We start from the raw sequence: 18756 nt of genomic DNA on the forward strand, positions 1-18756 counted from the left end.
CTTAATATGGAATTTCCAGAATTAAAATAAATAAGTAAATAAATTTTTAAAAAGCTTTGGCCAGGCTATACTCCATCACAATTTGTGCTCTGAAGTCACTTAGATGTTCTTGAAAATCCCACTCTGGTGTCCAAAATTCAGGTTTAGAAGCCTAACTTTTTGAAAATTTTAGCCCTGTGTGTATAATAAGTTCACAACTACCTTATTAATATATTGGAAGTGTAAATATTTCACTATTAACACTGAAGGAAATTTATTTTGAAGTAACCAATTTCATTCCACTAGGAAAAAAGTTTATTAAAGTTACAATTTTAGCCCCGATCATGCAACATTTATGCATATGCTTAACTCTAATGAAATCAGTGGGACTCTTCATGTGATTATATACTGCTGAAGCATTTTCCAGATCAGAATCTTAAATTTCAGTATTTTGTTTTTCACCCGTGATACCCTACCAGCAGTGGCATTTTAAAATTTATAAATGAACTAAGTTATAAATCCTTTTTCTAAAAAAAGCTAAAGTTGAGATAAAAATTGTAAGTAGTTTTTGCAGAGTCTCAATCTGATTTAAAACTTTTTTTAAACTCCACACACCCTGTTCTTTGTACAGAGACATATCCAATCACGTGGACATTTATTAGCCCAACCACTTCCATCTCTACATACAAAACAGCTGTCAATACTTGAATTCACCATTTGCAGATTACACAAAAAAACAAGCAACTAGAACCACCAGATATCTAGAATTTCTCCTAAGCACTTTGTAAACTTTACAGAACAGATTTCAGTCAGAATTCAAGAACGAGAGGACTAATTTACAATCCTTAGTTTCTCAGTAGAATATGCTTCACTCTGCTTGTTTGAAAATTAACTTACTTAGTAAGATGCCGACATAGCACATCTTTACAAATTGGCTGCTCAGCCAAAGTCAGCCAAAACTCGCACGCCTCCAAAGCCACATTTTCATCTTGGTCCTGAGTCCTCTGAAGCATGTACTACAAAATGTGGAGAGAAATCATTACCTTATTCGCTTAGGTTCCTTTGAACACTTAGAATTCTATCAAAGTTAAATTACTACATGTGTTAGTCTGCACTCTGCCATTATGAATGATCAATTTTTTTTATTTTGTTTAAAAAGGTGCTTTTTGGTTAGTATATACAGCTGCAACAGACTGCCACTTTGACTGCAGCTTGAGGTGAAGATAACTTCATTCTACTTAACACTGTACATGGCTTAAGAATGTTAAGTTCTTCACTTTTCAGTCATCTTCCAATGCTTGCTAAACCTGAGACTAGAGCCAAACACTTAGGATTTTTTAACAGCTTGATCTCTTCCCCCCACCCGAGGGGGGAGAAGAGAAATCTCTCCTCCACCAGCAACTGGAAGGTGCAGCTCCACAAATGTATAGATGCAGATGTTTTCATATTACTTTTAGTACCTTAAAATCCCTACTTTGTTTCATAATCTTTACTACTTTAATACTTTTAAAATAATCTGATCAAATCCCATAATAAACAAGGATATGTAACAGAGTGAATCCAGTAAAGATAAATAGTAGAAATGATAATCTTATTGCCAGCAAGAGCTTTGAAAGACCATGCCTCAAATCAACAAAGGTCCTATAAAGCTTAATACCCCATAATCATTGCTTTAAGCCAAAACACACACTTCTTCTTGCACACTGTTCATACCATTGCTATATGCCACTTGTCATTCAGAAGTGCCAGGTTCATTCAAACCTCTCCCTCAAGTCTCCTTTAAGTTCTGCAATCTTTGCATCCTTTCATGCTGGTCCTTACACGTGAAAATGCGTTCCAATTTACAAAAAACAAGAAAATCCATTTGTTTACCATACCATATAGAGTAAGTAAGGGCTTTAAAAAAAAAAATTCTTCCAGTTGCTTCAGTATGCCACAGCCCACCTCCAAAACATGAGCAGAAGGGGAATACATCACCAGCATCCTTTGCACACCACAGCTACCGAACTTGCCATGGATGTTATGCTCTTGCCACAGAACTGCACTCCAGAATCTGAGCTTTCATTAAAACAAATCTGTTTCTAGCCCTTCGGTTGCAATGGATAACCTTCAAAATGTGAATGCTGAGTAAACCAATGCCATTCTCTGCCTTCGTCTACACACAGTTTGAAACTACAGCTCTAAGAAAATGTGAATAGTCAGGGATCTGACTACAATTGCAGTTGTGTCATTTGGAATTTTTTCCAAAAGCAAAAAGGCATCTGCCGATTTGCCATAGCCAGGTACCTGACATTTTGTTTTCATTCTCTTGCCACTGTCTCCAGTTTTCTCCACAAGTGGGAGTTACTTGGATCACAGTACATGCTCCCTATACTGCTACACTGAGCTAGGCGGCAGTAGGTTAGGGAGCCGGAGCCAGAGCCAGTTTGCAGCCAAGGAAAAGAGAAGAATTAGCTGGTCAGCTACATAGCCTAAAGAACATCTCAAGAACTAAGGCCTCAGGAGTGAATCTGACTCACTCCTAGACTTCAAGGTCAGAAGGGACCATCATGATCATCTAGTCTGACCTCCTGCATATTGCAGGCCTGACTCTGTGGAGAGCAAAAACCCATCCTCAAAGAAAGAAATTACCAATGTAATATCAATGAGTATTTTCAAATACAAGCCACAACTGTGCGTGTGCGCTGTAAAGGAATGGGAACGAAGATTGCATAGCAATAGAATAAATTGGTGTTGCAGCAACACTATTGGCCCCACTGTGCTATGAGGTATATGAAGGCATTACACACCACCACTTGCAACTGAGGCCCCACAAGAAAATGGTTTCTCAGAAGTAATAGCGTACTCAGAACAAGACTCAGGACTCGTGCCAAGAACTTCCTTCGCAGCCAGACCACAATTATAGAACCCTCCACCTGAAGGGATCACGATGTTCACATAGTTTATAGCTTTCGGATGCAAATGCAAGTTTGATTTTTATGTTGCCACTGTCTATCATCAATAAGCATCCTACATCAAGTCATCTCTCTGTTCACAATTCTGCAGACACATTCTGTCCTTTGAGCATTGCCCGTATAGATCCACACATCTGGATAAGTGTTTTCTAGGGGCACAAGATGGGTATCTACTACTACTTAGTGTCTGTGGAGGCACTTTGAAAGTGATTCACTTTGAAATTATCTTCAATGAGATAGTATGACCTTTCATTGCAGCAGGTGTGGTCAGAGAGAGGAGAGGAGAGCACCTGAAAGATATGGTCCCACTGAGGTATAGGGCAAGGTCTGAAAACATCCAAAGATTCAGCTTCTTCACGTAGCAGCACTTGATGCCAGGAGAGAAGATTGGTACTGTGATGGATTGGGTCAAGGAGGTTTCAGAATTCCACCTCGGGTGGGGTGTGGTTTATTCTCTCACATCCTTCCACATGGACAATGTGAAGGCAGCCAGATCATAAGAGTTTGGAGCTCATTCACTCTCTATGCTGAGATAATGGCCACAAGAAAAGTAAAGTGGTGTACTGCGCATTCCAAAAACGATCCCAAGAGAAGCTCCATAGGCTCTAGAAGGATGACATCAAAGCCCCACATGGAAGACAGGTCCCTGGCTGAAGGGTGAATAAAAGTAGGCCGCTGGAGGAATTATGATGTCACAGGGTGTAAGAAGACCAGAGTACAACTGGTGACACAACTGGAGTGTGACAGAGAGACTGTGGCAAGATGAACCTTAAGGGAGTTAAATGCTAATACCATGTGATTCAGGAGCATGATAGTCCAAGACCTTCAGTATCAGAACCTCCTTTGGGTCAATACTATTCTAGGTTACCCTAGAAGTACACCTCAGAACGACAAAACATCTTCCTGGTGGAAGGTTTCCTGCTTTGTATAAAAATTTCCTGAACTTTAAGGGAGCAGTCTACATCAGTGTTGCTTACCCAGCAAATATCCAAGCAGTCAAGTGCAACAAGTGTGGCTCTTAGTACAGTATCTGACAGAGGTTTGAGATTTTCATCTCTGTGCTGGCCAGAAGATATATGGAAGGCCTCTTGGACATTTGTAATAGGTCCAACAGCCAAAACTGTCTCAGCCAGTATGGGGCTATCATGATTAAATTCTTGTTCCATCTGATCTTGGATAATATTCTGGGGATCAAGGAAACTAGAGGGAAAACATATTGAAGTCATCAAGACCACTGAAGGAGGAAGGTGTCTGTTAGAGATCCATATGATCATTGTCCTCTGTGGTGACTAAGTCTATGGTGGGAGTCCCACTTCCAGGAGTACTGGATCTAGGATGGACTTCAACAGTGACCACTTGGGGGTGGTTATCACATTTCTGCTCAGGAAGCCTGCTAGGTTATATAGCTGAATCATGGGAGGTGGGGAACACCAATGGGGTCACCCCATGTTGATGGCACCATTCCCAGAACTTGAAGACTTTCTGACAGAAAGAGGATGGATCAACCACTTGGCCAACACAATGTCCACCAGGAACTGCACTGTGGAGTTCTGAAAAAACAGACAGGAACACTATACAGGCTAGACTGATGGCCCTCTCCTCTGGGACATTCATGTGTATTCAAGTCATCCTGAGTCCACATGCCCTGCATCTGAGGATGTCACAGTCAGATCCTAATATGTCTGTAACAAGTGTCATCCCCAAGGACGGGACAGAACACTGCCCCTTTCCTCAAGTTTACTAGGTCTAGCAATCAAGCGAGTTACTGCAGAATTTGAAGTGGGACTGTGATGCACGTCCGAATGAGAAGCATATGGACCTCAGCCACAATTGTAAGGTCCAATAATGAAATGTGGCAAGCAGCATCTTATACCTGCTTACCGACATATAGCCAAAGAGTCCCAGACACACATGTACCACCTGTAGGTAGTTTACTGCTAACTGAAGAGATCAGAACCTGTTCTCTAGCAGGCAGGCTTTTGTCTATCTGAAATCAAAGATCCTATAAACTCTACCATCTGTGAGTGTGAGAGAGAGACTAAGATTCCAGAATTGTCACTCTGAAGCTTATGTCTGTTGTTGAGTCAGTGTGAAGCACTGGAAACAGCTACAAGCATGGTTGAGAGCTCTTTTTATTCAGAATGATCACCAGGTTCAATCACTGGATTTGTGGTCAGTTACCACACAGTTTTCACATTCTCAGTTTTTTGACTTTACGAATTACACCCATGTGGTGTCGTTATGGTAAGGATATGCCATGCCAAGAGTCCTAAACCACTGTAACAGAGGTAACTCTACCACTAAACTGCATGTAACAATTTCATTTGGTTGTAAGAGGGAACTGCACAGATGGTGGAATACTTGGTCCAACTGCCCCACATATGCTACAGCATGGGCTTTCAGCTACTGGTTTATCACAGTTCACAAGGAAAGGCTGTTTAAGGCCATTTGTCTAATGCTGGTATCTGCCAGTCATCCAGGTATGGGTAGCCAGACATCCTATTTCCTTAAATGCACTGCCACTACTGCCAGCCAGAATATTTTAGGAGCCACTAAAAGTCCAAAGGGCAGAGCCCTGTATTGGTAATGGTTAGGCCCCACTATGAATTGCAGATACTTTCCGTGGGCTGGCTGAATATGTGAAAATAGCTTTCCATTTGCAGGATGTATGAGAGCCAGTCTTGAGCTTGGAGAAAGAGGCAATGTTAATTGTTTCATGTTGAAGATGGCATATATTTGTTCAGTCTCATCAGGTCTAGGATAGGACAAAGACCACCCCATTTTCCTTCCTCAGAATGAAGAAATACCAGGAAAAGCAGCCTTTTCCCCAGTACTCCAGAGGAAGACAAAGCAAAGCAACAAGGCCTCCACATTTTGTAATAGGCTGTCTTGAGAAGGGTCCCTGAAGAGGGACAGGGAAGGGGGTAAAGTAGAACCGGATGGGACAGCCATAGGAGATCACTGAACACTCAAATACCTCATGTCAAGGAAAACCACACCCAATGGAATAGAAGTGGCTTTCAAAGGTGGGGTTCTCAAGTCTTGTCAAGTCTCCGTCATGTCAACGGAGCAGTGGATGTTGCTGAGGAAGAGGAAGGCTGGCAACCCTGTTTTATCTTAGGTGCTTTTTTGGTGTGATACGTCATCTGTTTGGGATGGTAAGACTATGTACACGGTCTCAACTGTGGCTGGGGACAGAAAAAGTGTAATTCTCTAGACAGGACAAGGTAGCTTTGTAGTCCATCAGTGAGTACAGAGCAGTCTGTCCACTTGCTTAACAGCTGGGCCCCCAGAACAAGTCCTCAATTGTGGTCTGCAACTCTCAGGATACCAGATACTTGGAGCCACAATGTTCTACACATTATGGTCTCTGTGATGACAGATTTGGCCAGATTTGGTTTCAGGTGTCCATTGCCCACCAATTGGCCTCTATTATGTCCTTATGCGCCTCTCTGCTTTCATGAGGAAGGTCATCACCCTGACCCACGTTAGAAAGGCAAACTCAGCCAAAATAGCCTGGCAATTAGCCACACATAGCTGTAAAGAAACTGAGAAGTACAACTTTTTTCTAAATAGAGGCATCTGGGTTGTCGTCTTTTGGGGCACTTCTGTTTCATCTAAATTTTGATTCAATGGCCAATATGACTAAGGAGCCTGGGTTGGAGTAAGTGCAGAAGTACTCAACCCCAAAAGGAGGTAACTGGCAACTATTTATGACTCATTTCACAATTGGTGTTAATAGTGACTTGCATCTGCTACAGGGCTTTAGCTGGGTCTAGCAGTCCCTTGTTAATGGGGAGGACGATCCTGGCTGGACTAGAAGCTGACAAGATGTTGAACAGTTTATGGTATTTCTGAGATGACAATGCTTGATTTCCAGAGTCTCAACAATCCACATAAGGAGCTCCTGGAACACTTAACATTGTCTGCTGCCAGTACCTATGCAAAGGATATAGCTTCACGCAGCAACGACTACGAAAGATTGTTACGCTGCAAGATAGGATATTGATGTTGCTCAGCCCCTGAATCATCTACTTGATAGTCTGGTGTTGCCTGTCTGGCCAGGAATGCCACTGGAGATGAAGCCCTCTCTCTTCCTTGAAGACCACCTGCTTCTTGATGTTTATGAAGGCAGACCCTAATATCCCTAAGAGGACCCTGGCAGCACACTGTATAGTACAGATGACTCAGGTTGTTGACTGGACCAATACCAGTCTTGATGGGCCGATGTGAGTTTGTAGGAGAACCCCACAGGGGCCTCAGTGGCACTGATCAGACCTCAAATAAGCATCTCTGCTTGATAATAGGGAGAAAGTACACCATGGTGACAGTGTGTAGACTTCCTCTTGGGGGCATCAACGACATACATGGCATTTTCAGTACAGTAGATGCTCATTAGTAGCAATGTATCGGTGCTCTTCCATTATGTTACTCCTAAGCGGCTATTATTATAGGGGGTATTCATTGGACCAAAGGCAGCCTGCTTTTTCTGATAGTTGCATAAAACAGCTACATACATGCTATCTATAATTGTAACAAGGTGATGTATGTTTATTATTGCTACAGTATTACATTAGTATAGTGTACATTTTAAACATGTGCTCTGTTTTGCAAGTGTAGCCTACCACCATATTGCATCAAGAAAGCAGTATTAATTGAGTTAACGTTATAAAAATATCAAGTTTTATCTTTATGTTTAAAAATAAACATCAACCATGACAACACAACCTCTTGCTCTTATTTGTAAACCTTTTTTGAACTCGCACTTTAATATTTCATATGCACTGTAAGTCACCCTGGATAAGGGCGTCTGCTAAGCAAATAAATAACCTAAATTAGTGTATTACAGTATTATAATTCCACATCAGAAAGTGTATTCTATTTATAGAGTATCAACTTCTAAATTAAGAATGGATAAAACACTCATTTTGTGTGAAAGAAATCTGTTAATTTGCTCTGCTTTCTCAGTCACAATTTTGTTTTGAAGATGGGACTCAATATCCCAGGAAGGGTCTACAGATCTCTATGAAAAGTGCTGAAGTGGGTTCAAAGCCTTCCACAGCTCGGAGTTTGTCGGAGGTGGAACTTCACCAAAATCATCCTCACTCTCTTGATGATATGTTTCATCAACACAAGCTCGTTTCTCTGGCCTTGCAGCATCTGCTGCATTCATTAATTCCTCATTGGTTAGGTCACCAAACATGAGCAAATCCTCATTTCACAGTCACAGCAGCTATTAAGTCCTCTTTTTTCCACATTGACTGGAAATGCAACATCATTCAGGAGGTTGTCAAACTCTTCAATATCCTCATTGTGCACACCTTCCACTGGCACAACAAATTTGCCTTTCCTGAAACAGTTGTAAATTTGTCAGCTTTACATCTAGCCATGCCTCAGCAACACAACCTGTAAATTTACACTTTTCAGGATTGTCTGAATATCTGTCCTGGAGTCTGCATCAAGAGCAACAATAATCTGGTTTTCAATTTTTGATTGGTATTGTCCCTTCATGTTCTTAATCACACTTGAGCTATATATGTTTAATCAAAGATGTAGTGTTGGGGTAAGAATTTGAGCTGAATGTTTGAGAGAACCAATGGAGGTGTGTGAAGCAAGTATCCAGTAAGAGGCATATCTTACAGCTCTGCAAGTGAAGTGGACAATCTCACCTTTTTTAGCCAGTTGACGAAAATCTCACTTGTCATCCAGGTATTTGCTGAACTGACATAATTGAGCGGTAGTTTACTGAAATCCTTCAGAAAGCATGTGGGTTGTTTTGACTGCCTGATCATGAACAGCAGGTGTTTGTCACTACCATCTATGTTGGCACAGATAAGCAGTTATACTGTCCTCTGAAGCTCTCTTCTAGCTTTCCAAATTTTTTCCTACTTGTCCTCTTTCACAGAGCCCTTTCAGGTAAAGTCCTGTTTCGTCAGCACTGTAGATATCGGCCAGGGAAAACTTTTCAAGAATGTGAGGACTTTTTCACACTGCCACTGCTCAGCTGCTGGTTTGTCTGCCGACCGTTTTTTGCCAGGCACTTTTTTGTAAAAGACATTGAAGAGTTTCTTCCATCTGGTAAGCCAATCGTCACTTGCTTTAAAATCATTCAATTCAAGTGAAGCAGCAAGCTGAAGGGTTTTTTCCTTGATTGCAGGTCCAGAAAGCAGTGCTCCCTGCACCCTCTTCTTCTTGAGCCTGCTCGACATCAGGGGCTTTTCCTTCAGACCCATGCTTACGGCAGCTATTTGACTGTCCGTCTTTGTACTTAGCCAAAAGCTTATCCTTCTGCTTCCACATTCTGCAAACACTGATCTGTGCAACTCCCACTTGACTGGGACTTGGTTTTGAGTAGTCCCTGAAGTTTGACAGTCTGGGATAATGTGTACTTTTTCTTTCAGTGAGAGACTTCTTGGCATTTAGTCTGTTTTTGCCACCAAAAAATGATGCTAATAAGAGGAGGATGTGACGTCACAAAGTCACAAAAGTTGCTCTTATGCAGCTGCTATGTTGCTGTTAGCAAGTGGAAAATTCATGGTAGGGAAAGTGTTCCCAGGGAAAAATGTTGCTCATAAGCGGCAGTTTCTCTTACGAAGGGTTGCTGCAAACAAGTGTCTACTGTACCTGAGACTGTAGTGGTGGCAGGAAATCTCTCAATGTCAACGATGGACCTGGTTCTGCCAGTCTCCTCCCCAGACAAAATGTTTTTTTTGTTTGTTTTTTTTCAAAATGCTCAGATATTGTTAAGCTATAGAGGACTTCCATTTTTCCAGAGTTATCTATGTGAAATATTCCACCAGCACGCCATTCATTTAGATGCTCCCGCAACACACTCACACTCTCTCACTTTCTCGGCTTATTTAATTCAGTTTGGAATGAATTTTCCCCTCAATTAAGTTAAGGTCAGTAAAGTATATCATTTGGACCAAGTGTCACATATACAAATCAGCCAGACAACCAGAAGATAATTTCACAGTTGCCAAAAATAGCCTATCCTTTAAGAAGAATGAAGATATAGATATGCAAAAGTTGCATTACACACAGCTGACAAAACACACTATTTGTTATAACTATTACTTTAAAGCATTTATTGTGCATGCAATTTAGGAAACAAAATTTACCTCAACTATACTAATCATATGAGGAAGCAGGCGATCCATTCGAACTTCCAGCAGCATCACCAAAGCCCGACACACATTTTTGCGTACTTCAGGCTCCTCATCTCCAGCCAATGCAAAGAGATTCTGTGGGGAAAAATTAAGAGACTTTTCTAATCCCTTTATTTTATACAGAATAGTACTTGCTATCATCAAGCAAGCTATCATGCAAGTGCACATTTCTGTGTGTTTGACACTCAATACCATTCAGGATTGGAATTAATGCTCCTTTATATTCACCTGAACGTACATGATACTGCACAGATTCTCTAGTACTTTATATGGATATGACCTGGGCTGGATTAAAGCATAGGCACTATATGCTATTGCCTCTTGGAGTTATGTACTTTTTCTTTAAATGAAAGTTTAGGGCTAGAAACTTGCCTTCCGTCTAACAGTTACAAAGAAAGGCTTGAACACATGACCCTAATATAATGGATGCACTAACATTTCTCCAAGCCTGCGGACAAACAATAGCACCAAAGGGTGAGATTTAATCCATGGCTATCAACGAAGCATTAACAGCAAGACCCACTACTCCAGCAGGCCCTGGTGAGAGGATTCTGTGGCAAGTAGAGAAAACAGTACCAGGCCTGATCCACCCAAAAAAAGATGCCTCAGCAATAATAATATTAATGAACGTGGGATGGGGCTCCTGCTGCTGCCAACCCAGTATCTCCAGGGAGCGAGGAGAGAGGCCCATCTCTGGAAGGGGACTAGGTCCCCCTGCTCTCATACTGGAGGCAGCCATGAGGATTGGCCACACCAAAAAAAAAAAAAAAAAAAAAGCTCATGAGGGAGGTCATAGGGGTCCCTCTAAATCATGGTGTGCCTAAGGCCCTAGATTTCCTTGATCTAGCCCCCAAAGTCTTCTATACCAAACCCAACATAAATCTAAGTTAAATAAACTCGCTTCTAAGCAATGAGGACCATGGCACTCAAGACAGAAGAAACTGGTTTTGTACTGGTAACGAAAAAGCCCTCTACCATCACATACTCAAACATTTTCTCAGAGAGCAATCCAGTGGCTCACAAAGGATACGTATTTTTCTTGTTTAAGTGACGCTACAGCATTTATTTTCAAAATTCCAGTTATTCACGTTTAGAACTTTCCTCATCTCAGATTTACATCAACTCCTTCCAATGTAAGCCAAGCCACAAGGACGTCCGAGGCAAAGTTCACTTGAAAGGGAGGTTAGAGCAAAAGGTACTCTGAATTGGCCCACAAACACGCAGCGCTGATCCTATGGAGACATGGCCAGACCACTAAAAGGTGGTGTTGACTCAATATATCCTGTTTCTAGGTAGGCCACAGAAGTTGAAATGCAGATTAAGGCTGTCCTCCCCCAGCACAACAGTGCATGAATACAAAATCTAAGGGTAGCTGTAACCCTGGGTCAATATTCATATCTAGCAGACACACGGGATCTAGTTTGCAAATCCTATTCCAGCAGGAGTTAATCAAGACCCTCATTGTAATGTGTTATATTGCAAGGAGGATCGTCCCCCCAGTCTCCTTCCCCAGTTAACTACTGACAACTGCCCTGTATGTATAAATATATAGGCCAAAAGTGGAGCAGAAATGAAGAGATAACAGGAGGGCATGCATGATCACATTAATAATTTGCCCATGTAATTACTGTACTTGTGTATGGTATATATATTTACAAATGGATAATTAGGCCATATGCATCTATTGTGTTTAATTTATAAACACAATTGTTTCTGATTTTGCACATAACTTGAAAATCTTGCCCATAATGCAATCTAATTGAACATAAAGCAGAAGACTGAATATTTCTGTGAGGGGAGAACAAGTACAGCCTCTATTACAGTGGTTCTTAGTGGTTTTCTTGGTCCAAGATCTATAAAATGTCTGAAAAATTATTCAGAAATCCACCATACGTACTCCAGAATTCTTTGAAATCACAAATAGTTAAGGATTTTGGACCACAGGACAACTCTGGCACCATACTGTGGATTTAAAGAGGTAAAGGTGGAAAGCATGAAGGCTGGTGCTCCTAGGCTGAAGGAGCTACTGGGTGGGGAGACAGAGTCTCCCTTTTTCTACCTACTCACAAAGCACTCAGCTGTGGAAGCTGGGGAGCACTGCTTAGGGCTGCAAAGCTGGTTCTACAATCTCTCAAAGCCACTTTCCTCACTCTAGATTTGAGGACTGCATGGACAAAGGATGCAGAGGAGCTACTTTACGATTGGGTAGTCTGCTGTGGGGTCAGAGGCAGCCACCACAGAAGCAGAAGCGGGATGGAATTGTCTGCTCTTTCCCAGCCTCTGCAGGTTTCTAGGCAACTGCCAGGTTGGATACACCAGTTCTACTCAATAGGCACCCCCCCTCATGCACCACTGGTTGAAAATAGCTGTTCTACTGCAGGGTGTTACTCCACTATGTTTTGAATACTTAAAGCAAACATATGCAAGGGGGGGACGGGGGGGAGAGGAGAGGATATCTTAATAGTTTAACCATTCCTCAGCCAGCAAAGAAAAACATACAAATTTAAAACAATGTAATTAAGTCTAGGGCCAAGTCCTGGATACATGAACTATAAACATTCTGTATCATTACTGCATGCAACTCCTTTTACAGAAAAAGCAGGTTCTTTGTTTAACATTAAACAGTATTAGCAAGATTCTAGTACTAAAAATACAAAATTGGGGGGGGAGGGGGGGACTCACCTACCTCAATAAAAGAATCAATGTGCAACATAAGAGCTTGAGTTCTACTGATGATAAACTGATTGACGCATGCAACAGCATGGGACCTAGAAGTAGAACAAGCATTTATTTAAAACAGATGGAAAAATTCATTAGAAACTTTTTCTAAACTGTATACAATCATAAAAAATTGGGGAGAGGAAAACAAAGCAAAGACATACACTACAACGTCTAACGGTAATTTTCAGAATCAAATAAGAGGAATCCAAATATGCAGATCAAGAGAGTATTTCTTAACTACACTGACTCATTTGTAATATTAAATATTTTCTTTTCCACAGGAAAATCTCAGGAATACAAAACACAATGCAACACCAATGGACTAAACCCTGCTTTTAAAAAAAAAAAAAAATCTAAACAATCCAAAGTATGTGCACTCAGTCAAAAGGCACAACGCTGAGAAATTAAATCCTCTTTTGTAAGAGCCAGCAGGCAAATAGGCCACTTCTAGAAGTTAGAGGGGCAGGCAAAGGAGGCAGAACAGATGTGGGCCACTTCTCACCAGCACAGGATTTGGGGCCAGCTGATGCACAGAGCAGATTCACTGACCAACTTCCTAGATTGTTAACTTTATGCACTGGAACAAAGAATGAAAAGCCACCTTGGAACTTGGCTCCTCTGCTCTAAGGCAGCACAGAATCCCCTAATCAATCTGCTACTATTGGGCCCTTTCATGTCCACACACCTGTGCCTGGATTTGTCCTTAAGATTTTGAAGAAACTGGATGCATTTTGTACAGTTCCTTACACTATATCAAGACTTTATAACAGACTATTTAAAAAAACGCATGATTAAAGATAGGGAAAAACATCATGAGATTTGCTACAATTATGGAATATGGCAGCTCTGGAAACACTACTGTGTAATTTTTGATAAAAGGAGCTTATGCTTATGAATGTTGACTCTCTCTCATCTGAAACTAGAAGTCCCATGCAATCTGTGTGGTGATGTTTATAATGTACCTGCCTCCTCATTGCCAAACAGATTATTATTTTTGCAATATTGTTTATTTTCAGGGGAACTAGTGTATATACACATGACAGGCCCAACTTCTCGAAATCTTAGACTCAAAAACCTGAATTAATTTAAATTAAAATTTTAAAAACTAAAATATTAACAAGATGGAGTGCTTTTTTAAAAAACTAACAGATCCTAAATAAAATACATTCTAGATCACACGAATGAATCTAGACAGATTAGAAATATGGGCAAGGAAACAAAAAGAAAGATCAATAGAAACAGACTGGACAAAACACTAATAAAAGATGTTTTGTAGAACACAATCATACATTAACAAAAGAAGACTGGATTTAACACATCTTTTCCATCCCTAGCTTCTATAATGTTCTATAGAACTAGAAAGTATTTTTTTCTACTATATATCTGTTCACACCATTTGCATCAAAAAACCGCAGTGTAAAAACAACTGCATTCCACGTTTGCCCAATACCTGAAAACAGTTTGATGTTTGTCTTTAGACTTCTCCCCTCTTTTAATTTTAAACTCACATCCTGTTGTTTAGGCCATTTTGGGGAACAGACATGTAGGAGTTTTACAGTTCCCCTCTAAGAAAAATATATTTTCTTCAAGTGTTTAGAATAAATCTTTGATGACATTACTGAAAGAATTACCCAGTGTGGTTGTTCAGTAGGTTCCTTCCATAAAGGGAACTCAAAACGTGTGCGCGCGCGCGCCTTTTTAAACAGTAGGCAGAGGAAGAAGAGAAACAGCATTGACACAGTAAGGAGAATTTGTTTTATTTAGACGAAAATATTTTCCCCCATATGTATTAGATTAGACCAGATCAAGCTCAGGATTGTTCCTTACTGTATCAGAAAAATCTAATGTATCTAGTCTAGCTTTAAAAGACTCAGTGGCAAAAACCCACATCCTTGGGAACCTATTCCACAGCCTAACATTTCACTATCATGAAATTTTTCCATCTTAATTTCTACTGTGATACCTCCCCTACAGTCTCTTCAACCCCATCCCACTAGTGTTTGCAGTATGAAATAATCTTCTGTTGTTCATCTGAATTTTTGCCATGTGAGCCGTAACTTCTAACTTACATGGTGCCCAGAGATGAACTACATAAATATCACAGTAACAGCTAGTTTATTTCTTCTCACATACTATAATGACTCTGTACGTGTAACTCAAAACCACTTTTGGTTTTATTACCCTGTAAAATCATGTTTAATTTCATGCCCATCACCACTCCACAGTTCTTTTATAGTTATCCACTTCATAGATTTTTTTTTCCAGCCCACTGGATATTTCTATTTTATATTAGTATTGTAGTCACCTCATCTGAAAAAACGAATGTGTTTTTAATTTGATCTCATGAAAGATTAGAAACACTAAAACACTGGTACAGTCAGAAAAGCAATTTGATGAGGAACGCGTTAAACACACTTGCTTTACGGACGAAATGTATGTTACTGCTTTTTTTTTTTTTCCATGTTCACACCGCAGCCAATACAGCTATGAAAGAGTGATCTGGATTCTATTCTGGCTCATGCTTTCACGAGCAAGAGATTTATTAACTACGTTCCAGCTGCTGAATCTTACTGCTGGTGAAGCCAGGAGAACACAGTTGACTTTCAAGACCCTAGGCTGGTAGTAAGGCTGAAGACAGACACCACCTTTTTACTTTTTAACTGAGCAAAAAGTGACATGCAAGTCACTGACACTAACATGAACTCTCAAGGCTTCTTTTTTCCCTGCACCATTACACATGCAGAATCACTTTTCGGACATTTTAAACAATACCACAAGATAGCTTATTGATTATCTAATTCAATTTTCATCTGAGACTTCAGTGCTGCATGTATACCTACCTTATTTTTGGACTGCTGTGTTTGAAGAACTGTAAAAATTTAGGGATCATGATATTGAGGGGTCGATCTAATACATCACTATCTAAGATTTCAGCAGAATCTTCACATATCTTCTGAAGAGCTCCAAATGCACCCTGTAAAATACATAAGTTTGCTTTCTTTAGAAAAAAAATTAGCTTCCTAAGAAAGTTTACTCCCCCCCAGCCCAAAAAAAGAAAAGAAAACCCAATGAGTAGCTACATATCTCTATTTAGTAATGAGCCTGGCTAGCTATTTGTAACACACTTAGCAAACAGATGCAGTTATGACCTAACACACGTTAGTAAGTTTCAACTCAATTTCATGACGAAAAGAGACAGACAAGTAATTTTACATTTTGATCTGATCTGCAAGATCCCAACTTGAGTAGTAGTAGACAGATTTTGTTTGGTCATTCAGTGCTAGTCTATTCATACTGCATGTTTTCCCTGCTGTATTTACTAAACATATTTGATGATTAAGAGTACAAATCAGATCTTAAGATATGGACAAAAAACTTTCCTCCATTTATATTAATGCAGAGCATTTTCCCCTGTACTTCAAAGTCTTAAATCCAATGTGACAATTTCCTAAATTATCGGTACTTGATCATTTTGTGGCTGGAGTTTTAGGATTTATCGTACGTATTTAAAATCAAGTTGAACATTATTTTTGAAGTGTTTTCTCCCACTCCATCCAAAATAAAGTATTGAGAAAATAAGAAAAATAGTTTATCCAGGAGAGTTAGCCTACCTAGACCATCCCTGTCGGATTTGATCTTGGGTACTATTTATTGCTCTCGAATCTCTACAGAGACTTTTTTTTTTTTTTTTTTTTAAAACCACAACATCTCAAACAGCTTTTCTAGATCCAATATAGATAACTAAAATCATGTAGCAAAGGGAATCCAGTAGTAGGTTATATTTTCATAACAGAGGTATCAACTGTTCTGATAATTTAAGACTTTAATCTAGCAAAGTTAACATTTGCCTTCTTCTGTACCCATTTTTGATCACCTTACTTCTCAAAAGTAATCTCATTCTCACACCAGTTCAATGTAACATCTACGACCAAGGAAATTTTAGGATAAATTCCAGAAGGAAAGAAACAGAAGCCATACCACTTCAGTCAGGCAAAAGAGTAAGCCACTGTTCAGTTAAAAAATAGGTATGTGGCCATAAGAAGCTAGAATGAATAAGCAGTTGGAACTACTGAGCTCTAGAGCAGTGGTTCCCAAACATTTTACTAAGGTAACTCACTACTCCTGATCCCCCACACACACCTTCCCTTTTTCAGCCCCCTAGCTCCCTGTTTCCCCATCTCTCTCCCTCAGCTCCTCCCACTCCCCGTGCCCCTCCCCAGCCCCGCCCCTTCACTCTTGCTCTCCAAGACCTGTCCCCTCCTGCAGCCCAGCCATGATCATCACCAGGCTGCTGACTGCTCCCTCACTGGCCCTGTCAGCTACCTCTGAGCTGCAACCACAGCAGCCACCCGGCTGCCTCCTGCCCAGGGGAAGTGAGAACCCAAGGGACAGCCTCCTGGCTGGCCACCGGCCCAGCTGCTTCCTCTGTGCTACTACTGTTTGGATCCTGATCCCCACAGGAACTGCTTCTGGGGCACATGCAACCAACCTAGACCATTCCTGCAATCCACTGGTGAATTGGGACCCATTGTTTGGGAAACACTGCTCAAGATAGACCACAAGCATATGAAATATGACATTTTTCCTCTACATTTGTATTTGAAACAAAACTCCTCACCTCACAGGTATTGTAGTCTTCAGAATCCAAGAGGCTGCAAAGCTTTGGTAAGAGTTCAGGCCAATTCTGCAATTCCCCCTTAGAGGCAATGGTTGTAATCAGAATGCCTTGGATGTGTTGAAGAAAAAGAATGAAAAAAGTGAGATTCTCTTAAGAAATGCAGGATCCACTTTTTGGAAACACCCCCACCTCCCCAGTACAATTGCCCAAAGAACTACTTAGTTAAGTAGTTTGCTTTTTGTTAAGAGCAGACAAATGTGGAGGAAGGTAATTTTATTACAAAGAAAGTTACTAGATAACCTCTCCCCTATTAGGAATGACTGGGAATCCAGCTGATTGTTCTTGCCTGTTGCCATGGAGGTAGTTCAGATCTGCTGATCAACAAAAAGCAGGGTCACTCCCCCTCACCCTGCTAGCCCTCAAAACCTCCTTCAAACCAAATGCTAGAGCAGAGCACTATTCAAGCTGTAACTTGGTTTAAGAAATTTGGTTTGCTAACATAGAAATGGAAAAAAAAAAAAAAAAAAAAACACAAAAAACAAACCCCCAATAGAAAGTAGAACCCAAATATAGGAGTGCCAATACTAGGCTTCTTGACATAAGTTTCCCACCACTAGTTGAGCACCACTAACTATAGCAACAGTGGTAAGCACTACGAATAAGCAGGGAGAAAGGTAACCAACATTTTATGGATCATGCCATCCAACACTGCTCACAAAAGAGCTACATGACACAGTACTTAACACTGATGGCTGCCAGTACCTTTTCTACACTAGCATTCCGACTATTGCTATCAGTCAGCATATGTACTCTTGAACACAGGCAATGAGACAAACAAAACTAGCATCCCCAACAGTTCTCAATTTTAAATCAGTTCTCAATTTCCAGGGGTCTTCAATATGAATTTGAACATCCTCAAACATTGTACAAGAGCTTTAAGACCAAATACTGCTCTGTCTCTCCCCTGACTATTTTGGTACTGTGTAGAAGATCAAATGAGTGTTCTCAGGAAGAGACATGCTCTGCTATCCCAGTTTGAAGAAGGTACTCCACAAATTTCTGAATGACCAACTGTTTCATTGTGTTGGTTTTTAATGTAGAGCACTAGATTCCTTCATCTCCTGGGTAGGGATTTAATTTCAGAGTGGTGTCTCCAAATGAACTTTAAAATTCACCCACCTGATGTGATGTGGATGCATAAGGTGAACAAAATGTTGAGGTCTCCTCCCTGTGTTTTTCTGAACAGATTGGGGAAGGAAGTCATATAGTAGTCTGAGGTGGTGAAAGTTTTGGAAAAAACTGGCTATGCACCTGT

General features: G+C 40.6%; 1 protein-coding gene across 9 annotated transcripts in view; it reads right to left on the reverse strand.

Moving 5' to 3' along the window:
• Positions 1–18756, reverse strand: part of TNPO1 (transportin 1) — a 164362-nt gene that overhangs the window by 69247 nt on the left and 76359 nt on the right. For all 9 annotated transcript variants that reach the window (XR_006290790.1, XM_037903052.2, XM_037903057.2 and 6 more), the window contains 5 exons: positions 17442–17548; positions 15664–15797; positions 12789–12870; positions 10055–10177; positions 877–995 (listed from right to left, as the gene is read on the reverse strand). Coding sequence is in view for 8 of the 9 variants with exons in the window: in XM_037903052.2 (XP_037758980.1) it covers positions 877–995; positions 10055–10177; positions 12789–12870; positions 15664–15797; positions 17442–17548 (565 nt within the window). In the remaining variant the exon portion in view is untranslated. The remainder of the gene's footprint in view (positions 1–876; positions 996–10054; positions 10178–12788; positions 12871–15663; positions 15798–17441; positions 17549–18756) is intronic.

Source organism: Chelonia mydas, chromosome 5, assembly GCF_015237465.2.
Source record: "Chelonia mydas isolate rCheMyd1 chromosome 5, rCheMyd1.pri.v2, whole genome shotgun sequence".
In the NCBI taxonomy this organism is placed as follows: Eukaryota; Metazoa; Chordata; order Testudines; family Cheloniidae; genus Chelonia; species Chelonia mydas.